The sequence below is a fragment of the Liolophura sinensis genome, chromosome 6, assembly GCF_032854445.1.
Source record: "Liolophura sinensis isolate JHLJ2023 chromosome 6, CUHK_Ljap_v2, whole genome shotgun sequence".
In the NCBI taxonomy this organism is placed as follows: domain Eukaryota; kingdom Metazoa; phylum Mollusca; class Polyplacophora; order Chitonida; family Chitonidae; genus Liolophura; species Liolophura sinensis.
In genome coordinates this window covers 71,285,319-71,313,094 of record NC_088300.1, presented here as the reverse complement: position 1 = coordinate 71,313,094, position 27,776 = coordinate 71,285,319, and the positions used below count along the sequence as shown (strand labels likewise).

General features: G+C 36.7%; 1 protein-coding gene across 1 annotated transcript; it reads right to left on the bottom strand.

Annotated features, from left to right (window-relative positions):
* Positions 1-71: 71 nt before the first annotated feature.
* On the bottom strand, positions 72-26,382 carry LOC135468060 (fibronectin type 3 and ankyrin repeat domains 1 protein-like). Its single transcript, XM_064746088.1, has 10 exons — positions 26,277-26,382; positions 24,078-24,252; positions 9,316-9,440; positions 8,963-9,044; positions 8,226-8,300; positions 7,909-7,974; positions 4,313-4,527; positions 3,846-4,018; positions 3,062-3,106; positions 72-2,174 (listed from the first exon to the last, which is right to left on the bottom strand). Exons 1-10 carry the CDS (start codon positions 26,281-26,283, stop codon positions 2,112-2,114), a joined length of 1,026 nt encoding a protein of 341 aa, XP_064602158.1. The 5' UTR covers positions 26,284-26,382; the 3' UTR covers positions 72-2,111.
* Between the last annotated feature and the right edge of the window lie 1,394 nt (positions 26,383-27,776).

The window sequence follows — 27,776 nt, the reverse complement described above, 5'->3', positions numbered from 1 at the left end:
CACATGAATCTACATGATATGACTCAAGTTACAGCTCAGTGGCATGAACAATAAGTCACGACTGATGTTTATGTATGGACGGAAATCTTTATTGCACCTACAACTTGAAATTTCAGCAAACATTCTGTCATCTAAGAGTTTCAGTATCAAAGACCGTAAACAACAACAACAACAACAGATGGATTATCAGCTTGTACCGATCACTGTAACAAACGTACACTGTGTCAGGAAAAATACACTATGCACAGTAAATTCAGGTCGTACATGTGTGTACACTCTGGAATTGAAACATGGAGGTACTTTCGTCCCAGTACTAATGTGAACAGCAATACATGTACCATTTCCAACATATCCTTCTAAAACTGAAGTTTTCTGACGTGAGCTGTGCAAACCTTAAATTGTGATTTAACAGTTTTACACATTTTGAAATGATCTCATCTGTAAAGCCCTACTGAAGGGCTTGGTGGATTTCACAAGTTGGTGGCATTAAGGGTAACAGATCGCGGGAAGACCTGTCAATTTACACTTGATTAGTATGGACAACAGTGATTATTATTTGATTAATATTTATTTTGGATGCATATTTAACGTCACAACCCATCATAAAATTTCACTGTGTGTTTTGCTGACACAAACGAAAGGAGGGAGAATGATTTATCTTCTGATAACTGTTAGAAACTGGTGAGTACAGTGTAAAATGATAGGCCTTTCAGCAACCTGCGAGCCCCAAACTTTCAAAATACAGTCGTAGTCAAGACTATGGTAACAGTGGTATACTACAGTGTAAGTCTTACTTTGCTTGTCAGTGTTATTGTCATCCCAGACTTACACTGATTTCCACAGAATTTTACACACACAAATACCTTGAATCTCTAGCAATGGAAATACTGTCAAAACTAGATCCAAATATTATCATTCTAAACTTTTATGTTAATAGTTAGACAGCAGCTCGTCAAGGGAATTACACACTGCAGCAGAATTTACAGCCTTCAGTGGTGAGCACTGAATGGGATTTGGTATATGTTATACATTACTGTGTTGTGATATGGACAACACTCCTGTAGTGGAACACCCATCATTCAAAAAGACAAATCACATACAGAGAGTAAAAAATGGTACTACTAAAATAATTTCTAAAGGACACACATAATGTTATATTTGTCTCAAAAACGCATCCTGACGTGAAACATATCAGGAATGTACTCAGAAAAAGTAAACAAGAATGAAAATATAATGGCACATGAAGAAGAAAAAAACAACACAAACATATAAAAATTAAGTAACCAAGGCATGCATAAAAAATAATCATCACAGACCATAGCTGCATAACAAGACAAAATATCCCACTGAAAACTGCCCAGTGTTAAATGGAGAAGAATGTTAAGTTTTCTGACTTGCAGTGTATATAAATGTAAATACTTCTCTTTCTGCACTAGTTTCTGCCCCTACTATCACCCCCCGACCCACCACACACATGGCATAAAAAATGGCTGTTCTAGTCGAATGGCAAAAATTCTCTGAGGTAGAGAAGACATGCTCTCCTGTTCTTCCTTCCTTCTCTCCTAAAGGTATGTGTATGAATCATGTACACAAATACAAAATACATCAAACTATGCAATTATGTCTACCTGCAATGGTCAGAGAAATTAAGAGGACACAGGCAGACACGAGTGGTAGTGCCTTAGTTACAGGTAGACACAAGTAGCAGTGCCTTAGTTACAGTGCTCTGAAATCCTGAATGAATAAATTACATACAACAAATTTACATTCTATCAACAACATTTCATCCTCCAAGGACAAATACTGTACTTTGGTTTCTATCCTCAACACATTGGCATTTCAGTTTTAGCCTTTCAAGTATTTTTCCAACAAAGAAATGAATGTGTTCGTACACTTCCTTGATTGGTAATTTTCCAGCCACATCTGACCTAAAAAGTGGTTTCTTTATTTACATTTCGATCGCCTAAGAATTTTGAAAACCTGACCTTAATACATAAATATAAAGGAGAAGCTGAATTTCGGACTCTCCTGACACCAGTGTTGTCAAATGCCAAGAGACACCTTTCTCAACAGTGGCATGAAACAACAAACCTGCCCATCTCCTCACATAATCAATGGATAGGGATCTTGATTCCTTTTCTGTCACAATGCTCCTCTATTGTTTTGATGATCCTCTGTGAATAAATGAAAAGAAAAATACCACAATAATAACACAATGACTGGATCCTATACAAAGTGCCTCTTCATGAGTGGCAAAAATACAGGGGTTGATTCTAACAGGCCAATTTGACTTTTGGCAAACTTTAAATTTGATATTAATGCTTATTGTCCAATCCTTTGTGTTAAAAACTATGAACATATAAGTTTCGTAATATAATGTCAAATATGTACAAAACTTCTTGGGCTTTAAACTTTGTGGAATTATCCCCTGATGCTTCAGGAATTGTAGTGCAAAATATCATTACACCTGCAGCCTGCCACCAGGGTTTACATTCTGTAGTAATGCTTCAGGAATTGTAACACAAAATATCATTACACCTGCAGCCTGCAAACAAGGTTTACATTCTGTAATAATGCTTCAGGAATTGTAACACAAAATATCATTACACATGCAGCCTGCAAACAGGGTTTACATTCTGTAGTAATGCTTCAGGAATTGTAACACAAAATATCATTACACTTGCAGCCTGCCACCAGGGTTTACATTCTGTAGTAATGCTTCAGGAATTGTAACACAAAATATCATTACACCTGCAGCCTGCAAATAGGGTTTACATTCTGTAGTAATGCTTCAGGAATTGTAACACAAAATATCATTACACCTGCAGCCTGCAAACAAGGTTTACATTCTGTAGTAAAACTAAAGGCAATGTTTTTATGTACCTCTTTTTTCCTCCGGCGTATCTTTTTTCAACTGTACACCATGAGTACAAAATATATTTTACAGTGATTTAATTACACAGTTTTACTGGACAACATGTAGATCAGTAATACATTAACAAATTAATATTTATGTTAAAAAAAATGTATTGATCAAGCAACAAAACAGACAGTCACTTACACGCTTATCCATTGTCAGGGCCATTTCAAAGGCAGTCTTGCCAAACTACAACACAAGTACAACAATGAACATAACACATATATGTGCAGTCTACAAGTAATAACTTTTTAAAACTGTTAAATGAAATATCCTTTATCATGCCAATCGTTTTTACTTCATCCTGCATGACATTAACTACGTACAGATTTATTTTGTGTTGAGGTTTAAAAATATGGGAAGTAACTCTGAGACCATGTGGAATAAATAATCTCCCCTGATAATGAATTTCTTGAGAACTGAACTTCCTCGGCTATTGTAGTTACTTATTTATTGGAATCTTGTTTAACGCCATGCACAAGAATTTTACATTTACATGATGGCAGTCAGTTTTAAGGGTGGAGGAAACCAGAGTAAGCCAGAGTAAACCACCGACCTTTGGTAAGTTAATAACTAATATTCCCGTGTGTAATGCATAAAACTGCACACCGTATTAGTGCAAGACAAGAAGGGCTGTCAACAGAAGTTAGACTTCGTAAATGATCATAAGATCATCGGCGACCGCTTATAGGTCACCGAGACCCCACACTGACAAATTCAAGTACGGTATATTTTTTCGGTGAATTTCTTCGAATTGTTTAGTACCCATATGCATTGTAAATCAAACAATAACTTTTTAACTTCCAGTAGAAATTTTCAGCGTAAGGCCATTCATCCCACATGTGCCCTAGGCTAATACCAAGATCTGAAACATGAGACAAATGACAAGAGAAACACTGACAGTTTCTAGAGTATTCTATCATCTGACCTCATTAGTGCGACTTATGTCGGCATTCCTCTTCAACAGAAGTTCCACCAGGGGGAAGTGGCCGTTGAGGATTGCAATCATGAGTGGTGTTTTCCGGTCATTGTCTTGAGCGTTGATGTCAGCTCCGTACATCAGAAGGACTGATGCCACGTCGTAGTTACCCGTCACTGAGGCTGCAAACCAATCATATAATGCATATTAAGATTTATTATCATTTCTACAACATAGTAAAAAAACAACAACACAAACACAAAATGGGCCCAGTAAAAGTATTCAAAATAAGAAGGCTGAAATATCTCACTTGCTACCAAAGAGCTCACTTGTAGTTGAGATATTAGATGGCCTAACCATGCGAGAAAAATGAAACTAAATATTCCTGCTACAGTTACATGTATATTTGCTAAAAAGAGCAGATCAGATTAGAGTCTGAATAAAAATGGGGTATCTGCAAATGTTTCTGCATTTACCACATCGTAACAGCGGAGTCCAGCCAGAGTTCTGGTCCCTGATATCCACCTCTGCACCATCTTTAATCATCCACTCCACCAGTTTATCGTTCTGTCCATCAACTGCCCAGTGGAGAGGCGCAGAGCCCCCGCGGTCAAAGTCCTCATAGTTTGCCCCATTAGAACGTAGTATCTTCACTGAGTCCAGCTGGCCAGCAAAACAGGCCAGCATTAAACTGAAAGGCAGGTATTGGATATGACATTACTCGCGATCACAAAGCAAACATCAATCTCCAACAAAGATCCCGTCAATTTCTTTCTTTATTTGATTGATGTTTATGCCATACTCTAGAGTATTTCATTTATACGACGGGGCCAGTATTATGGTGGGAGGGAACCATCCACAGGTAGCTGACAGGCGCACGGCCAACGCACGGCTGGAGAGCAAGCCAGCATGAGCTGGCTTTGAACTCGCAGTGACCAGATTGGAGGAAGGCTCCTGGATCATTGTGCTGTACTGAAGATCCAGTCAAGGTACACCAACTTGCGTTCTACTGTGTGTATACTAACCCTCAGAAGAAATTCTTAAATTAAAACAAAAACTCACCTTCCACTTATCTTCCATCACGAAAATACTAGATTATCGCTAAGGACATTAAAAGCATGATCACCGGAGGCAACCCACCCGACCCTTCAAAAAGGGGCATACTCTAATGTTTTTATTAGGCTGCTGTTCGAATATCAGGGTTTTTTTCCTTGGTTTCGTTTATTTTATCATTTTCTCACAATGCTTATTTCTTTAAAATTCCTATCTTTTTGTTTAGCCAGAATGATAAAAAAGAAAAAAAAAATAATTATCTACTGATCTAGCCTACTTTTCTGAATTGGTTACCCAAAACAAACAATTTTTTCAGTCTGGCCTGATATTCTGCTTTTTCAATTGTGTTACAAACATGTTGTTGTTAACATAATAAAAAAAAATAATCATTTACACAACTGACTGAATTTTGAACAACAACAAAACACCAGACATTTTGTCGAACATCATTAAGAAAGGGGCACATTAAATTCAACATGCACTGAGCATCAGTGCGTATACTGCAGTGTCATACGTAGTGATGTTACACTTTGGGTGAAACGTATTTGGATAGGTGTAGGTAGCTAATGCCCCTTCCTTTATGCTTTTAGCAATACATTAAAACCATGTGATGAAGAAGTCAACTCATCTCTTGCTGGAAACTGACACATTAGGAACACCCAAGGGGAGATAACCACAGTGCACCTCACTTTCAGGGGACCGTTAATAAAGCATCTATAGGTAGTCTCAAAGTTGTGTGAGTTTCATCATAAGGCCAAAATTAAAATACTGTTTGCTTAATTTATTTATTTATTTGATTGGTGTTTAATGTCGTACTCAAGAATATTTCACTTATATGACGACGGTCAGCATTATGGTGGGTGGAAACCAAGCAGAGCCAGGGGGAAACGCACAACCATCCCACATACAGACAGAGAGGAAGCCAGCATGAGCTGGACTTGAACTCATAGCAACCGCATTGGTGAGAGGCTCCTGGGTCACTATGCTGTGTTAGCGCGCTAACCAACTGAGCCATGGAGGCCCCTGTTTGCTTGATGTTACAAGTCCTTTATAACAAAAACAGGTAGGTAGGTATTTTTTTTTTCATGTAAGCAAAGAACAATAGCAGAATCCTGTTCAAATGACTGATTACAATTAAACTTCCTCAACACTAATCAGAACGCAGTACCAAATTATGTCACCCAATATTAGACAATTCTCAAAATGAATATCCTTAGATCTTTAAAATAAAATGAACAAGTAACCATTTGTTAAACATTTTGATGAAAACAACGCGGCAATTTAAGTCAAAGTTTGTGTTAGCATTTCAGGTCCTGTACAGAGGGGCCAGCATGTAAAAATATAATTAAAATCCTGTCTAGCTGATACTTTTGATGGAGTGAAGCTGAACCTTATGACCTAATAAAATAAAATCTATACTGAGAAATCTATTTCCATTTTCCTAATTTTAATTTTCGGGATTCTTCCTAAATATGAAGGATCAAACATTTATTGTCCTGGATACCTCATTCAATGTACAAGCTTGTCTAAAAGTATGAAGAGTGTAAGCACCTAAGTGAGCCTCAGCTCAGAACACCAGCTTTGACCTAATTTACACTGTCCAAACCATTTATACATGAGGAAGATGAGAGCTAAAATCATGCGGTGTTACATGAAGGAAGATTAAAGGATGGAGCATATCAGCTTTGTCTCAGTATGTGAAATTCCCTGTATCCATTAAGACATGCACCTGCCCATTCTAGTGTCACTACCATTGTTTCCACTTCACAACAATGTATCAGTAAACAGATACATTTTGCAGTGGTGACATCAATGTCAGTTCAGAAAATATATTCCCAGCTCCATGCTCCCTAGCATAGAGCTTTGATGGGAGAAAATGTATCCACACACCGGACCAACCTTTTTCTTAAATTTCGGTATCTCTCCAATGGTACTATTCCATGCCAACAGAAGCGCCTCATGTGGGGCCACTCATAGGTGTGAAATGAGAGTAACACAATGGTGGATGCCAAAATAAAAGGGGTGCTTTTCAGGATTCTTTGACAACGTAGGTTTAAAACAAACACCTTCCATTGTGATCATGTTACAGCAGATATTATGATGTATGGTGTCAATTTGTCACAGTGGTTATAACAGTCCATGACTGAATTCATTTGATTCACATAAAAAAAAACTGGAGGGCCGGCGTAAGTGGGCTAAACGTAGAACCTCATGTATAGCTTGACCGACATGACCCTGGAGGTAGAGGCCTGTGTCCACCTTTCCTTGGTGTTTGTAAACATCTCATGCCGGTTATAACACTATTCTTAGCAATTCAATTTCGCGAGATTAGATGTGTTTTTTAAGGTATAGCATAGCGAAAAGAATTAAATCACAGAGAATTCTATATTTTGTCTTTGTAAGAGGCTGATGGCAAGATTTCCTCAAACATTTTAAAATAATAATCTCACAAATTAAGTTGTTAATTTGTTTTTTTTAGCCGGCTTTGCTGAACAGCGAGAGAGGAAATTTTGTATCCTGAAAGAGCGCAAGTCACCTGTGAACACAGTGACATTTCAAATCATGGGCAAAAATTAAACAAGTAATACTGAGTGAAAAATATAAAAATATGACATTTGGGAAAACACGAAAAAAGAATTTTGGCCAAGGCCTTTATGAAGGGTCGGCGGCATAACATCAAACATATAATAGTTTAATTTTGGCCTAACCTATATTTTATCGATATGCTCCAAAAGAGCAACTGTCTTCCTCAGGGGAAATTCATGGAATTTTGCGTCAAATAATCTCCCCTTCTGTATCAGAGTGGCACGCTGAAAAAATATGTGAAGTTATAGTACGCGTGATATACACCGTTCATTACATCAAATTTTACCTGGTTTTTCATGTAGTACAGTAGGGTGTTTCACTGGTGAAAAATCCATGAAATGATCATTTACTGTCCATGGCCTTACCTAGTCTTTTATTAACATGTTCTCACATCTCATTACATGCACCTGGTTTGACCCTTAACATATTTTACCTTGTTTTACCAGCATCATTCTTCAGATGAACATCTGCCCCGAAGGATAGCAACTTCTCAAGAATTCTACAGAAGAAAAAAAGTTGACCTTTTACATATGAACGATATGAAACAAAACCTCACCTGTCACAAAATGTTCTCTTATCAAGAATTACTTAATACTTAAGCATTAGATTTTGACATTTTTCTGGTCACAACATCTAACTGTGATATCAAGTGCTGCCGAACTAATGCATCACACCATACACAAAGAATTCATATCTTTTACTGCTGATTGTGCTCTAGTGTGGGCAAAGTGACAAAAGCCATTTACTTACTCAAGGTATCCCTTCTGCGCAGCCTGCATCAAGGGAGAGAACCCTAGCTTATCTGGAGTATCAATGTATACATCTCTGTAAGAAACCAATAATCCGAGACTTGATTATCAAAGAAAGTGACATGTTGATTGCACATTGTGTAAATCAGACTAAGGATACAAATAATTCGTGATTTCCTTCCTATCTTCCACTTCCACTAAACAAGAATACTGTTAATAACATCCTTGCCAAAGAGTCATGGCATGGTTTCACATCACTACATCTTAACCTTGAGTCCCACACTGTACAACAGCAGAAGGATTCAAATCAGGTAAATTTGGTATGAAAGAAATTTATGTGCTCTCCACATCCCTCCTAAAAAATGTTTCTTTCCCGGAGAGATGTCTGTCGGCAAACTAAATTCAGGCTGCTGACAATTGCATACAATTTTCCATCAAACTAATCATCCTACTGAACTAAAATTTTAAGTGATTTACAATAAATCTTCACCTTATTTTTTTACAAACCAATCACTATTCTGAGCTACAGTTTCTACAGCAGGGTAATCAGATGGTGAGAAATTCCTTGAAAATTATGGGTTAAGTGACTGTAGTTATCTTGACAGAGAAACTTATCTCTGACCAACTGACAGAGTGAAATATACTTTCACTCTTACTGGGCTATATAATAACAATGTGGTAGTGAGGTCAGTGACACATCTAGTTATTTATCAATGAAAGAAAAACACTCCTACAAACCCTGTTTCCAGAATCCTCTCTAACTCCTCCAAGTCCAGTCTCATTATAGCTCTGTGAAGATGTTCCCCAGTCAGAGGCTCCTCTATAAACAAACAGCATGTGAACTTACCAAAATTCACGAGTACATGTTAATGAAAAGGGTAATCTTCAACCCTGAATCTTACACATATACTTTAACGAAATTAAAATATTAACTTTTACTTATAAACTACTTCTTAGTTACCTCTAACTGCCCTTGATGTACATATCACAGTTCATGCGCACAAGAGAAATGATTTCAGAACACATGTATATGGCCTATATGGCCGTGTACGAAGTCTTCTGTAACAGCTCGTACCACATGTTTGACTTACTGGTGGTAGAGACGGTCACATGAGCACTCCACTCGCTGTTCCCAGCGTCATTCATGAACCTCATCCTGTATTTGTACTCTGTACTAGGCTCCAAACTGTTGATGATCGTCCGCTTGCCATAACCTCTGTAACAAAATAATGTAACAAATTATGAAATCATTATAACGATTTCCTATTTCGATAAATCGAATCAGTAATCGTTATGGACAGAAACGAGGGACAACAGCATAGCATAAACAACGATGAAAGTAAAAGGCACACAAGTCGTTATGCTGCCGTCTATCCTCAAAATGAGAAGCTTACATCTTTACACAATCATCTCTGTTAAACCTGTAGCCACTTACATGTAGTTGTTCTACAGAATAGCAATGATTACAGCAACTCTTCAAACTAAAAAGTAACCCATTAAAACGATATATTAAGTCACTAAAGCGGAATAGTAATCTGTTACAACGAATCAGCAAATCCTATTGCTATGCCATGAAAACAAATTAGTAAATAGTAATCTGTTACATCAAATTAGGAAATCATTATAACAGATTGCCAATCTGTAAAAACGATTTGCTAATTCCCTATAATGATTTAGTAATTTACTAAAATGGAACAGTAATCTGTTTTAACGAATTAGCTGGACACATTTTTTTTCAATTTACAGTGGCATCAACAGGCTTCCATATGAAACATATACAGCCAAAATAATATCAGGATAAACCCAATCCCATTTTTTCATACATACTGGTAGGAATTTGTTCACCTTTATACTTGTATTAAAAAAACATAAATGCAATAAAGTCTACAGGGTAAGATATCAACTACAACTATAGAGGGACTCTATCTGGCTGAGTGGTACAAAGTGTTACGCTAGACACCATCAGCCCTATGGCAGCTGTGGCTTTACAGGTGTGTCGGGTGCATGTACGGAGGGGCTAGCTGGCTGAGTGTACAAAGTCTTACACTAGACACCAGCAGTCCTATGACAGTTATGGCTTTATAGGTGTGTCAGGTCCATGTACTGAGGGACAACAGCCCCACACCCTCTGTCCTAAGACAGTTGTAGATGTCAAGGTATGTCAGGAGAGGATGAGGTAATACCCATGATGTTGATGGGCTTTTAGTGCCCATTAATTATATTGACAGTGTTGTCATGTATTCTTATGTACAGGACAAATCATTAATGACACAATTTATGTTTTTAAAAACAAAATGGAAAAATATACATACAGACTATATAATTCATTTATGTACATCAGTAAAAATATGTTGATTATACTATCTTGTTTTACAGAGACCCTATTTACCAGTTCCACCACAAAAACTTAATCAAACATTCATGAGTAACTTTTGCCAAAAACATGTTTTGACTTTCCTGAAAAATAAATAATGCGAGCAAAGGAATACCAGAACGAAAACTGGCAGTTTACCAAACCAATACTGTTTGTGTTATTCAACAAAACTCGTATCTCCAAAGACCACACTAATACCAGGTTATGCCCATTTACACAACTCCTTCATGTTATCAGGTTTTTGGTGGAAGACAAATCAGCCTGCTGTTTTATGATACATGTATGATGGCTATGGGCAATTGACACTACATGTGACAAATACCTATATATGTATACGTACATATATATGAATTACATAGCTACAGACACAGTGACATGAGTGGATGTTCATGGTAAGCCAAATTACTAGTATCATACCATGGGTTTCAAACAATGAATACCTCACAAAGTCTCTGCATGTCTAACACAATGAACAAAATCTAAATGATTCCTTTACTGAAACAAATTAAGCTACATGTACTACTTCCCCACACATGTAGTTGTGTATGGCACCAGTATAGGTATAACCTCAAGCTACACCAACTTGGTGGGAAACATATTTGTAACAGTGCGGTATTGAATAGTGTGCTAAGGGGCCTGAGCAGCCGTGGAGGTTAGAATGTCAGCACTGCACAATGATACAGGAGCCTCTCACCAAGGTGGTCGCTGTTCAAGTCCAGCTCATGCTGGTTTTGTCTTTGGATGCATGTGGGAAGGTCTGCCAGCAATATGCGGATGGCAATGGGTCTCTGCTCGGTTTCCTCCCACCATAATGCTGGCCGCCGACATATAAGTGGAATATTCATACACAAGTGTCATATAGGTGGCAAAAACCACCAATCTAGTCAATGAATAAATGCATAGAGTGGTGGAATGAGGGAGAGGTTTATACAGGTATGCTAAATTTAGTATCTCGGCAATACTTACATGTACATGTATTAAGTGTACCTTCCCACTAACTGCATGAATACATCTAGTTTTGATATGCAAATGAGTTCAATTAAACAGACCAGAGACTGGTATTAACATTTTCTGGACTAAGGCCTATCGATGTAGGCCTGCATATGTATTCATGATTGATGATTTAGTGATAGCAAAGTTTACACTAAACTGGCTTTGTAAATTCTAAATGCAGCATTGCAGATTACAGGTATAATTGTGATAAATCTTACTCTCTCTACACCTAGTTGTCATTGTTATAAATGGTCTGTCAAAGAGGAAACAAAATGTCACTACAACATGTGCCTGCAAATCAATACAACCCACAGCTTTTGCCTTTGAAGATCAAACATACTTGAATGTAATGACGACAATCACTGTTAATGCTCATGTTCGGACGAACTATTAAATGAAAGTTTGAGTAAGTATATTAGATTTATTTATATGCATGTGCATGTAATACCAAAAAGATCAAATAAAAGGGGCAGTCTTAATGTTTGAACAAAGTCTTACACCTAGCTGATACAGATCATCTCATGTTTATAGCCACGTGAAAGACTTGATCTCCCATGGTTACGGCAGGACTGAGCCAGCCGTCATTTTCACAGGTGGGAGAATTATGCCAGGTACTTTACAGCTTCCGTTATTGCACTAAGAGCGTTAGCTTAGCTCTTAGAGCCTGCCGTGACCATACACCCGATCAGCAGGATCTTGACGGAGAAAATTAAATCCAACATCAGCATCATTCCACATGCATGCCTGCATGGCCAAACCCTTCTGAGCTCAGGCATTTATACTGAATTCATCCGAATTCAGACATTCATACTGAATTCATCCGAGCATGGGAGGCAAACTGTATTGATGCCTTCTTCATAAAATACATAAACCTTATGTAAACTAATACAGGATAGGTTTTGATCATATTGTATTTGTGATCTCACATATCCAAAATGCACCTACACATGGATTCATGTTTTCTAGGAATTTCTCCATTAATTCATGCTCCCATGTACAACCGGCTGGGCTTGAATTCACAACGATCGCATTGGTGAAAGGCTCCAAGGTCATTCCGCCGCACTCGTATGCTATCCCCCTCAGCCATTAAAAATATGATACAAACTCTTAAATGTAATAAATGTAAATAATTAGAATATTCATTCTGTTTGTTTTTATTTACTTATTTTATTTCTTGTTCGCCAAGTTAAGCTTTCAAATTCTTTTTTTGAATGTTGCTGACCGTTATATTTTGATCTAACAACACTTAATCTGCCAGAAGTGAGGGGACACCCTATAAATAGTACAGATCTCAAAATCAAACACACAGTTCATGTACTACAACAATATCAATCATTACATTTATTAAGTGCAAATGGTACATTTATACATGTGCCTGCAGATAACCTGTTAGGCTATTTTATGCACATATCAGGTTTTCATGAGTCCTTGCTTTGGTGTCCCAACACATTTAAACTGGTATTTTTAGAAAGTGAAAGCCAATACGGCAGACTGACATGCCAGTGTAGACCAACACTGCTATTACAGTCAACATAATTAGAATCCAGTTATCTTGACCTTCAGTGCTATGTTAAAACTAAGTTTTAAACCTTAGTATAAACAGACCAAAAGCTGCAAGAATGTACTAAATGCAAGAGACACCAGCCACCTTTCATACAAATCAAAAAAAGTGATCCATGCCAAATTAAAACATAGGAAGGAAAGAATGAAATATTTAAGATGTTTCTTAATCTTGTAGGACCTTGTATATCCACATCCATGGAGATGACATTTTTTTTAAATTAATTATTTAAAGGAATGCTTTCTTTATTTCTACCGTCAACAGAATGCCTTATCTGCAATGTCCAACTTTTACCAGCTAGGTACATGTAGCTGTGTACTAGGTGACAGACGACTATACAATACTAATGGTGCCAGTAACCAAAGATTTAATTACACATATTCTGTACAAAGTTGATACTTTGCACATACAGTGAAACACCTGCCTCTATTACACAATAGCAGCTACATGTATACAACACAACATATGAAAGAAACAGCATTTGTTTGGGTTTGGTGTTTCATCAGAGAAGTACATACTCTATGACAGAATAGCATGTGCTCTCTAAGAGAAATGCACACACAGTGCCAAAACAAATGTTCACAAACATTACACATGCAGTCTGTACGGCCAGGAAGAAAATCCTATTTGTTACATAAGCTCTGCTATTTAAGATATAAAACATGTCCTGAGTTTGTCCCAGACAACTTTCCTTAACTATTATAAATATTTGTCTTCATTGAGAAAAAAACTAAAATTTCAAACTACGCAAAAGGCAAAGTTTTACAGCTAACATGTTTTTACACACAAACAAATAATTAAATTCATGGAACCAAAAATGCATTTTGGAATTTCCTAATTCATCAACCTTTTCAACGACCTCCGCAACCAATACGATAATTGGGTGTAGAGACATAATTTGCACAGTTTTATGAAGCTTGTGTCTACAGTGACACAAATAAATCATTTTTAGCATCATTTCCATAATACTCATATGTATAAATTCTACTGAAAAAAATACTTTAGTGGTTGAAAATGTTTTACAATAGCTAAACTTGATCTTGTAAACTCTCTACATGCCTTAAGAACAATACTCCAAAATACCAATTACCAAATGTCTGATACAAAACTTAACTCACATTGTTGAAAATGGACGATCACATAAGAAAAATATGACTTTGTTGTTTATACAAAAAGTCATGATTTGATTTAAAAACTTATCACATAATGAACGTAATTATTTTCTTTGTGTCCCCCCTTGGTGTCAGCTGCCATATATTTTGGTAAACTGGGGACGCTTTGTAAGCTCAGCCAAATCACTTATGTAAAGTATAGCTAGTGCTCTGCGTTCCCATGAGCTAATGACAGATCTTATTATAGGTGACCCAAGGAGATGTACAGCTTTGGCTTTTTTTCCTGTTTTTGGAGACTTAATTGTGGTAATCATGAGATTTTTTTACAAAAAAAAGTTGCAAACAAATGTCAAAGTCTTGTTTTTTTCACTGTGTACATTACCAATCTCTCTTTTCCTTTGCCTTAAGAATGCCAAAGCACACATACTATACATGTACTTAGGTGAGTTCAAAGGTGAGTACTGAAAACAATGGGAAAGCAGAACCTGGATATTATGTTGTATGCTCATTTAACCCAGGCCAGGGGATATGACTTGTAGTTGTTGGCACTGATTAAAATGAGTGTAATTAAATTGTCACACACCGGATTTCAATATGCACTAGTTATCAATGTAACATAAATCAGAATAATCATCAAGGAGTACATGGTTCTGGGATTATAAAGAAGAAAACTGAAATCAATACATATAAGTCCTTACCACCAATGTATTAATAACAGGAAAATTTATTAATTAGATTGGATTACTTTCATTTACCATGTGTACAGGAAATGAAACTTACTTTGTCTGTCAATCTCAACAAAATCCTTATACATGACAGTAATCAGCTGTACATATTATAATGAAGCTGAAGACATCACTTTCATTTCCATTATCACACAATGTATTATTTTGCCAGGACTCAAATTTACTTTCAGGGTTAGAAATAAAGTTTGGACGGGTGTACATACGCATATGAACTCATCCCTACTACCTATAGTTCAGTAATCACGCTCAAACTGGATTAAGTATACAAGGATGAATAAAAATCTATTCTTAAACAGAGAAAGTCAGCATCAGCTGGATTTAAACTCAAAACTACTGCATTAATGAGAGGTTCCTGGGCTATTGCACTGCACTGGAACCTCGGCTATGGAGGCCCCCTTCCCTATCAAACAGTAAAAGTACATACATGTGCATGGACACATGGAACAATTGGTGTTATGCATGTATCCACTCAATCCTACCACGAACGCCATCAACATTTATACTAAGAATGAACACATACATGTGCAGTGTAGAATACCAGCGTACCTGGGAACAAGAGGCATTCTTTTCAGACAAATTACACTATTATCATTTGATTGCCCAATATGTAAACCTGTGCCAGTTCGTTTATCACTCTTGTATCTCATTTCTGGTCTCTCAATGATCTCATTTGAGTCAAACACGGTCAGATATGACTGATTTATTGTTCTGTTTGGATTAGGCCCAAGCGACGCTACTTTTACACATTACATGATATAAGATAAAGAAAAATCTATTTAATCTGTTAAACTAGTTACCGGTCATATCTTCTGTAATTGCTTTTATGTAATTCTCTCTGCCAACTGTACTTAAGTCAATTACATGGTTTTACTAGTAATTTAACATATTTACGTGATCAAAATTCAGGTGTTCAATAATCAGTCAATAATATTCACCAATCAATACATATATTCAACATTTACTTTGCTCCCCCTATCCTTGCCAGTGCTGCACAGTATAAATGCTAAATGTATAATGCATGATGTACATTCTACTGTATCTCGTATAATCTCAAAGACATACCTTTTCCATGTACACATGAATAGGTTTTCTTTACTGCCATGTATGTCTCTGATACATTTATATACACATACAGCTAAGAATGTGAAAAGTGGCCATAGTTGGCACTGACAGTTACAGCGCTGGGTGACTATGACTCTCTCTGATGAGGTCAAATGATCAAATCCAGATGTAGTCAATTTGGCTATGGCCTTAAGTCAGGAGGTTTGTCACATAGATTGATGTCACATAAGTGAAAAATTTGTGGGTGTGTGTTAAAAACCAATCAAATAAATAATGTGAAAATGGATCCAGTTTTTCAGATACAACCTTAAAGGATTTACAATGAAGATGTACTGTAAATGACTGTACTGTACTGTAAAAGTTTTTGCTGAGAGTTCAGACAATCAACAAGCTCACGCTTCACTGAGTAGTTAGTCATTCTAACTATTCATGTTTTCCTGACATTTAATTATACTGATTTTAGTACATGCCCTTCGCAACAGGTTGGTTGTGATAAATGGGAATTTGGGAGAAAACTCTTTGAAGATTAAGTGTGACTACCCAGTACCTTTACCGATGTGGAGTGTTGTGTCAAATATCAGTTTTTAAACGGCAGGGCTCTCCATATACAAATCTGTAGTAGAATTTAGCACACGGTGAATCCACATTTGCAAACTAGGCCTACAGCAACAGATGAGATGAAGATGTTAAACTGTGATTAAAGCGACATGTGCACTGTGCAGCCAAACATTTCTTGTTCATTCTGGTGTGATATGAAAGACTGTCAACTTTTTCCCATATTTCGTACATAGGAATACTTAATAATTGAGTCCACTCAGATGAAATTTTCGTCATACATATTGATTTTATTGACATGTGGATACATACCACTTACAATCACAGGACTCAAATTTCCACGTATCTACCGTTCGATCACATGGTTTTTGCTGATGAAACGAAAAACAATAATCTTATCTGTTGTTGGTGACATGTAAATCACGTCTGGGCAAACTGTGATCAGGATATCATAAAACATGCATTTTATTTTGATATAAAGCCAGTGATGGTGTTGTGCAAACTCCAAATTTGATAACAAATCCTGTCCCCGGTATGCCTGACTCCCACGCAGTGCTGCCGAAACAGTGTAAAAGTAAACTGTGGTTGTCTTAGGAAAACTGGCATGGATTATGTATTCTGTCTTTAATGGGAGGTACCCGATATAAACATATGGGAAGAGAATCTCTTCTGGAACAGTGAAATTCATTTTTAGCTGAAATGCATTTGTACACACATTCCTTGCATAATGAGGGCTCTTAAGAGGCAACTGTTCACCATATAAAGGTGTGAGGTGACTTCCACATAGTCCTTACCCGAATAATCGGTTTGTCTGCAGTGTACATTGGCGCATGTACATTCCTTGTTGACATGGTCATGCTTTGAGACAGCATTTGGAATTTAAAGGTGTGTAATAGACATTGCCTGTGTTGATACATGTACTTTCTTCGATTTCATTCATAGGTATATTCAGAGATGGACATGTATCTGCAAACTGCACACCTCACCCTCTGAGTTGACCCACCCCATGTTGTGAGGATTAGCAACCAGAGCTGCTAAATGTCATGCAGGTTAATGAAATGGAAATTGTATTTCTGACCAAAAGTTGACAGCTGTGATTAAGTCACATGGTCAAGATCATTCAAACGTTACCTGTAAATGTCAACTTTCAGACCCAACTACAATGACAGGGTACAATGCAAAGTAGGTTTTCATGGCTGACCTGGTGCACTCTGTCATCAACGCCATTCACATGCAGTGTACTGTTTGCATACACATATCTAAAGCTGAATGACCTATCATCATATAGTGACTATAATGCCACCATCACCTGTAAGCTTTCTGACAGAAACTAGCTGCTACATGTACATGTAGGCAAAAATTTACCAGACTGTGTCACAAACTGTCTGAGCAGCCTATACACTAAACGAACTGGTGTGCAAAGAAATCTTAGAGCGTAATCATAATGTACTGGTATAATATGGTAGGCCACAGAAACTTTCATACAAGCAGAGACCTAATCCAGAAGTGATTACAATGGTAACATCATCTAATAAAACTAAAAAACACAAATCATGTTGAACTATGATGACATCAGAACAACATGTATATAAAATTACACAATTGTTAAGCAGTCAATGATAATCAATAAATGGTTTAATTGCAAATGGTAGATGACCATAAATACTGCTCATGGCTTAGTTGCACATATTACCCTATTGTGTGAATTCTGCTGATTTCCAATGATTGTACTGAAACACTCAGTTTCTAAACTAACACTTTCTGACATTTATAATGGTCTCATACGTGGGATGGTCCTGGGTTTCCCCCGTGCTCTGCACAGTTTCCTCCCACCATAATGCTGGCCACCAGCGTGTAAGTGAAATATTCTTGAGTATGGTGTAAAACACCAATGAAATAAATAAACATAATTGTCTCTTTGTAAAAATGCACTACATGTATTATGTGAGAAATTTTAAGTCATTTACCTGAACACAAGAGTTTATTAATACACTATTCTTTTTATAGTTAAGTACTGCATATGCATGTATAATTTCTTGTACTTTATTAAACACATATAGAGTTCAATTATATACATATATTTTCTCACAACTCCTGTTTGAGTTCATCTTTATCTGAGTACTAGTGTCGGTATGGTGTATTACACTACTTACTGGTAAGTGTGGGCATGTAAAGCCTGTTTTGTACTAAGTACAACACCACTTGTGAATACATGTAGTTATAGTACATTATAACTGACAGCTTGGTCCCAAATACCTAGTAGTTTCTAGTAAAGCGGTACACAACAGACACACATATGTATACATACACCCTGACGCATTCCTCAACAATAACGTAGTCCCTCCCATGGAAACAACAAGGCCAGGTTTAATCTGATGTCAGATGCTTGATACATGTATTCATTCACGAGCACACCATACATGTTTATAACCAGGCCTTTGATCCTCACTTGTATATACTATACAGGTCATAGTTGTATGACTGAAAATTCAGATCATCCTTCAAATGGAAGGAATATATACTGAATAAGCTACATGTTAGTAAATGTACACATGCATGTTATCATGTTCGAAGTTCATATTTACTGAACCCTCCTCATTACAAACTTGAACAAAATATCAAATGACGACAAGTTTTTGATAGCACTGACTTGATGGTTAAGAGGCCTTATATTTATAGGTAAATATTTATTTGGTTGTGAATTTAGGCAATATACTCATACATACACTCTCTCATACATACACGTGATGATGTGTGTCAGTATCATGGGTGAAGGAAACTTGAGTGCCCAGAATTATTCACAACCTTTTTTAGCAACTGACAAATATTAAATAAAAATGACGAAATTAGAATGTGTAGTCGATCAGTTAATTATCATCTGACAATGGCTCAATCCTCAAAAAATACATTTATCCTTTCTAATGAAGGTTACACCTGCATATGTGCCTATACATGTATCTGAAAACCGTGACACATGTCCACACATGTGCAAGTTACATAATTTAAGAGATACAAAGAATTAATATAGCCAAAAAAAAAATATTACTTCCATAAAAAGCTTTTGAGCTAAGGTCACTTTTCTGCAAACACAGCGAATGACAACATACTGGGGTCATGTGTCACTAAATGCCATACATGTGCATTCAAAGATGAAAGAAGGGTCTAGAATTTGATCTCTGAAAAGGCTGACCCATTGAGAGAAAAATGAGATACAGGGGATATAATGTGGTGAGCGGGTCAGGTCACTGAAAGGGTATATCACTTTTCAATTGCCACTCTGGACACTGGGTCATTATCTGCATGTAGCTGACCTGACAAGACTTAGCTGACATGGGCAGCTTTTCAAAGCACATACATTTGCATCATGTTTATACCTGCACAAACAAATCCTATCATGTTCACCAAAATAAATACCCTACAACAGACTTAAAATGCCAGAAAATACAGTTTGAGCTTTAAATTAACTTCTATTAACTTCTTAAGAACACAGAAGGTGCTTTGCCTTTTCCTTCCATTTTTTTTTTTTTCAAGTGAATAACACATTATGTTCTGAGAGTTGCAGTATTAAAATCTCCGTTTCTACATTAAATAAAAATTTGAAATATTACATTTATACTATAGCAGATATAACACTTACAGAAAATTCAATTGGGATATTAAAGCATGATGGTTATTAAAGCTCTTAAATAATCCCATCTCCAAAAGCATTGCAAATATCACGTGACATTTTACTACATTATGCTTATTCATTTCATAGATGGCATAATTTATAAGTAGTTGTGTTAAAAGGCAATGAAAATACCTGACTATATTCTGTCTGATACCTTAAACACAGTTTTGTAACATGTTGTAAAGTCATGTATTTGAAGAATATTATCTACACTTAAAAGATGCACATGCTTAATCACTGAATGCTCAAAAAAAAAATGGAAAGTACACGTTGTGCAGAATGTATGTATTAAAATTTTCCTGAATGTTTTCAGAGTGCTAAATCACTACAAGCATCCATCTCGAAGTCAGAGGCCTGAGATCAAACCTTGGTCGGATCACATCAAAGATTGTAAAAATAGTACTTGTTGCTGCATTGCCAAGCTTGAGCAAAGGAAACAGGACTGGTTGGCCCAGTGTCAGTATATTGTGACTAAGTGTTATGGCATGTCGTATCTTTTGCATGATACTTGAGTGGCGGCAGCACTTTGACAGCATTGATTCACCCTGCCACAAGAAGACAATATATGTTCACACTCCCATAATGACTCCTCATTGTTATATGACTGAAAAATTGTCAAGTACAACCTTAAACCCCAAGCATACATACATACATTACAAGGAAACAGGCCTATTTCAGAAATAATGTTCGCGTCTGGGTAGTCTAACGGTAGTTTTACATCAAATCGATGTAGAAGAAGCCTTCGACCTAAAATTTGTAAACTCTTCCACATCGATTTGATTTAAAACTACCATTAGACTATCCTGACGCAGACATTATTTCTATTCTATTACCTTGGTAGCAGCAAAATGTTTTCGTAATTATAACAAAACTGCCATTGCGGTATAGATTAACAGCAAAAAATGCCCCCACTTTCCCTGATGTTGTTTTAGCCCAACTGAACGTTCTAAAGGGGCGTGACCTAATTCTGGACCAAACCATGATGTGTTTTACAGGGGGTGTTAAAATGCGATGCTAAATATTACGGACGTGCTTCACGAATAGAACAGAATAATAAAAAAAATATGTAATTAAAGTTTGACTTACGTATGAAAAAAAAAATAATTGAAACACACAAAATTAGGTTAACAATAGTTTGATACTGAATTTTATTTGGTTTGCTTGTGTAAATGCTTTGTGGTCATGTTGTATTCTGTATCAAATTCATAAACACTGGGTAACGAATGTTGAAATAATGGAACACTTCAATTCACATTTTTAATTCAATGTTAATTTCTAAACATATGTTGATAAATAATGAAACAATAACAGCATCATAGATATGTGTTTATGCTTATTATAAGTAAGCAAATAAATATTTTATAATTTATATGTTCAAGCTATGCACATGTTTCACTCAGTGCGCCGTACCAGATTGTTTCGTAAAATATATGCGTCACTCTCATTCATAAAGGGCACAAGATGTACCGAATTTGAAGATCTGGGTCAAGGGCAATATACTGACAGCAGTCAGACAACAGCGTTGGCGGAGAGAAAGCATGAGTAAACGGACTGAAAATTGTGAAAAAAAAAAAACAACAGTTTAACACGGATATACATCAAACAAGGATTGGGAGTTGAAAATGACTATCTGCAGCCAGTCCGCTATCCTGAGGATGTGAAGTTGATGTGAGCTGTGCTGTTATTTATTGTTGCATTGTTGAACAGCCCTCCAAAACTTTGAGGTGTGACTGAAAACTGGAATTTTGCCATTTGGATGGTACTGCTACTGTTACGTGTAACATTACAGTCGACAGCACCGGGCATTTGCACTGGGAGTGGCGTGACTGACATGGGAGTATTTTCACTAAACGGTATTTTCACTTTCAGCATTTTCTGATAACACACAAAGCATGTAGGATATTGCTGATTTCACGTCGTTTTGAAACACACAGTTTGGTGACATAACTCCGTACACTGGATTCATGCTGATTGCCATACCACGGTTTGTGGTCAACTGGGGACGCTTAGGAGAGGCCGCTCAAGGAAAGACTTGCAGGAAGAATTATCAGGTGCGTATGTAAAAAAAAAAAAAATTTTTCGTGAAACCATTACTATCCTTTATTGTGTAGTATTCAAACGTCCCTATAGGCTTTAAATTATCTGCAGCCTGATAATTTTCTCCTTTAAAATAAACGTTCGCTCTGACAGAAAAAATAGCCATTTTGTTTCTTTGTTCATATTTGTCTGCTTCATTCAGTGTAAACAACAACCTCTATCCACCCATAGAACTACAACAAACCTGTCCAGAAGTCAAACGCTTCTGTCACGTGATCGGGGTATCTAACGACTCATACGATGTCCACTTGGCACAATGCCAAGCAGTGCGATGTATGTAATAAAAGGAATCGAAGGGTAATAGAATATTCTATATATACTAATTGCCATGTGTTTTATACCATACCTCATAGTATTAACTTTATAATAACCAGCAACTGGTCACCTGCACACAAAACAAAGCTGTACCTGTGTAAACAAGCGAGAGCTGCATGTGAATAAATGACCTTATCACTGAAACTCTACAATTACTAGGTAGAATCTGTTAAATGGCTTGGCCAGGCTGCGCCGATATTCTGCCTATAATACAGTTATTGTTTGGACTACAAGTAGGTGTAATACTGTTCACATCTGATGTAAGTTTGTTCAGTTAGCAGTGTAGTGTTACGCATGGGTCTTAACAATAAGAACTCAAGCATAACAAACAGTCCTTAATAAAGTAGAGGAATTACCCCTACAGTCTGAACTGTCAAACCTCAGAAAACAAGATTATACTCACTAACTTACTTAAGACAACTCTATGCACACAGGTAAGCAGTTCAATAGCCATATCAATGGGGTAACTAACACTGCCATACATATCAATAGCCACTCCGAAAGCTGTTGGCTGCACAAAGCAAATGTGGTTTTGTTTCCAGCCCTGTCCCCCACCCCTACCCAGTCCATACTCTCATGTTTCAGGTGATTGGAGACAAACATCCTAAGAAGGATTATCCAAATTTACAGATCAGTGCAGATCAGGCAATGCAATGTCCAGAAATTTTGTCATTGTTAATGAAAATCTGACTTACACGTATGTTAAATGATTTCAAGAATGCAGCTCTGTGAAAAGGCTCAATTTTTTCTTCTCAGAAAAGCTCTATAAAATAATAGCAACATACAACAAGTAGACACCATCTAAAACTGCATTTGTGAAACATGAAGAATATCAATAATACATGCATACTGATATATACATGTACATATATTATTAAATATTGTGACCAAAAAGCAATATTAAAATGATGGTGCTGTTTTGCTTATGCATGTAAAACGAATTATATCCTGATAACAGATTATAACACCGGCTTGTCCCTACATGTGCTCGCTCAGAGCAGTTAGTACTGAAGGTCAGTTTTGGTACCGGTACTTGATAATGCTTTTATGCAGGATCGACTGATTAGTATGTACATTTTGCCGAATGTCACTGTACAAAAATACAAAATCTACTCTAGCTGGGAACAACGCCTTACATAACTGCCCGTTAGGATTAAATAAAGATATTAATATCACAAAGTGAGTTCAGAATTTAGCCCACAAGTTAATAAATAAGAAGATCTACTTGACTTCACTAAATTTGCCCCCATTACATGTATGCTCTCTATCTAGAGAACTCATAGCTGTACAGAGAAAAGTCATCCGATTTGTGGGCAAAGGGGCCTGTGAAAAATGGAGCGCCATCATCACTGTTTGCTATCTACTTACGTGTACACATTTCCCCATTGGTTGTGAGTGTCTTGTTCCTGTATACAGACACGCACACGTCTGTCCCCCTTCTTGATGTTCTGGTTGAGTTTGGACAGGGCTTCTTCCCAGTACAGCTCTATGTTATGGTGGGTCACTTTGCCCACAACTGGGGGAGGAGGACGAGGCAAATTACCTACAATAGACAGAAAATAATGAGAGTGAACTACCAGAAGGCACCATTCACAGGGAGTTCAAACAAAAGTACATCAAGCCCTAATTCCTCTGGATGCATTAGAAAAGAATAAGAAATCTTGACAAAGAGATACAAAAGTACACTAAAACCAAGAAAACTGACCACAAAAGAGCATTATTGGAGGCAAATAAATGTCATCAGACATTACTTCTGTTGCTAAAATGTACATGTTCCCAGTTGGATGTCATCCAACCTTCAAAGCACCTATAAAAGCACATTCCTCGGGAAATCGGGAAAAATGGATGGAATTTGAGGTCATTTAAATTATGTCTTAAAAAACAAAACACTCTGAATATCTAATAACTAACACAATATTCAATTCATATTATTGTGACACAATAAAGCAGTTCAACATTTAGAGTGTGGTTACTCCCAATGTTAAACTTTTGTCCATAATTCATTATTTAACCTTAAATATATATTATCAAATATAAAATAAACATTAATGTTTAAAAAAAATTAAAGTTCACTGAGTTAAAAAAACGCTCACTGCTTTGCATGTGTACATGGAAGAGTCATGATAATACCTGTATGCAGAACATCCTTAAACACTTCCAAGTATGTACATGTGTTATTTCTACTAGGTATTTCAAGAAACAATTTCATAACATAAACACATGTATGAAAAGTGCCTTCCCTAAGAAGTGAAATTCTACACAATTCTTGAATTAAGCTCAAATCAGTTCGTCTGCAGTGTTACAAGGTGGGAGCTACAAAATTCATCATCAAGAGATTATCTGTATGTGATTTTATTTATGTAAATGAAATAAAATACCAATGAAAAGAAAACAATATATAGCAGAACACTCAGAACTGGAATATGAGTGACGAATAACAATGTCAGAGGCTATTATATAGATCGTCAGTTCTTGCCAATCATGGTCACTGTAAGTCCCTTGCATCAGTAGCACGAATAAACGCAGATGACGCAGTATGATATTTAGGCCAGATTTAATGACTGGGGTACATTTTGCACTGTCAAAGACAATGAAAACAAACAGCACTGGGTGCTACACTTTGGAATTTATCCTTGAACAGGGTTCAAATTTATACAAGTACATGTATGTTGTCTTAAATGAAAGTTAAACTGCATACGCAGCCAAACCAGTGATGTCAACCACTAACTACCACTGTTCAGTAAGAGTGGTCAAACTGAACCAATCAGTGACCATAGCGTGCTCAATGTCATAATTTTAAATTTACCAAATGAAACAGTTGGTTGCTTTTTCGATGTGAAAGTCATGCTAAAAATTTTACTGCCATACCATGTGGCTGTACAATACCAGTATTTAAGGATACAAACCATAATATATGACAGCATTTCCAACTCAACATTAATTTATTCAACTACTTTTCACATATTTACAGTGAAAAAAATAACAGTTTGTCTCACTTACTTCTAGCCCCAGTTAGCTACTTCAACTCCACTCTTTGCGAGACGGCTGAGAGGTAAGAGCCAAAGTTGACACCACTTTTGGAATGTAGCCATTGTGTAAAAAGGACTTTTCGGACATGGTGTGAATTGGTGTATGGTTTACCATTGGTTCCCGCCGCCAGCCCAGTATAAAGAGAGGAGATGAAGTAGCCACTTGAGGCTAACCTACTTCTGACGTTTTGTCTATCAGTTTATTTCACCATGTCAAAACCTAGACCTTTCATCAATATATTTGCACGTGTGTAAAACAAAACCTCACGTTAAAACACATGCCAAATTCCCACAACGAAATCAACTGGTTTTGTCTAAAATGTTCAATCCAGCTGACAAAAAGTTTGGAGATGGAGTCGTTGTGTTGTACATGCTGTCAATGACATGCCAAGATGCAACAACAACGACCCAGCTGTGAAATGGAATTTCACTGATGAAACTAGAATCAAGCCTTCTTGGAATAATTTCTGTCAAACAGCTAACTTTGAAAACACGAAGAACAGAAACCGGTTCCACTAATCAGATGTCTCAAACTTACCCTCCATCTGTCAACCTGTGATTCTAGTTTTATCACTGAGTGCGAGAGCTTTTTGCGTTCTCTGACGTTTCTGCGACCCGCCACACACTCCCGCATACCAGCCGACACTAACCCGAAGTGACAGCCCACCAATCGATGTCCGCTTTTTATAAACTCTCCGAAGATCGATAGTTTCCGGCGAAGTACGGCCATTAAGGCATGGAGTAGCCTCCCTTCTTCGGATATTTATTTCCAAAACAATGCGCAACTTCGTAGCCTGTGGTAAAATGATCGAAGTTTGTACAGCAAAAATTTGTCGTGGATTGAACACTATGGATGTAAACTTGAAACATGTTGTGTTGCATGGTGAATGATATTTTTCTCCAGGATATTGGTCGTTTAGTTTTAGGCCTAATGGAACCCTCTTAAGCCAACTTCAGTTTTTTTTAAATTTATCAAACTTACATAGGCCCCTATAAGCGAAAATAAAGAGAAAATTGTTGATTCATCAAAATGAAAGCTGTTTGCCAATTTTCAACATTTTCAAAATTTTATTGCTATGGTGTGTAGGATGATGCGATGTACAATCGTTTAGGCTACTGGTAGACCTACTATTTAAACTAAACAACGCACATACTTTTTAACTTTCATCTTACATTTTTCTGAATGATCATCTAAAGTTAAATCTTTAAAAACATTCAGAAGTTTTGGACGCTTAGATATTGGTTTATTATTAACACTTTTAAAACTGGACCGTTTTAAGTTTAAATACTGAGCTACCTGATGTGTGCCAAATTGTTTAAAAATAAGCGGGAAATAACTATAAGATTATACGACTCGTTTGGTTCACAATTAAGTTATACATTCTATCAAATTGAAGGTACATTCACAACTCGAATTTGTCATCTTTAAATGAGAGAAAAGACAAGAAAACGTAGACTCAAAATGTGAATTAAAAAATTATGCCAAAATTTCATTAATGAAAGGCTCTAGTACTGTATCCTTAATCTATGCATGCTTGCCCTAGCTGTATTGTTTTAGTGGCTAAAACAATGCATTAATTAAAAAAAATAACAAAATCATAAACCAGATCTATCCACTAACATCACACTTTTATGTTTGGACATGAACTTGTTGTTTTTTTTCTTCAGTAAATAGGCCTGCAGGTTGCGCAAATGTTTCAGCGCAGAGTGACCTTTCACCCATGGCTGGTGCCAGCTCACTTTGCATATACAAAGCTCAACTGGGCAGGACGAATTACCTGTATAATACAATTACTTATGTATTTTCAGTTCATAAAGTAACAACACCTAGTAAGCTCACATGTAGGCCTAGACGTACACCTGTTGGCGGCTCCTGAGAATGGCTAAAGTATATGTATAAATATAGAAAAATATATCAATATATATATATATATATAAACTAGATAAAAATAGAAAGACATCCGGCTGCAGGATTTCATACCTGAGTTAATAATTTTTTTTTTACCTTTTTTTTTGAGTGTATGTTGAGGAGAGGTAT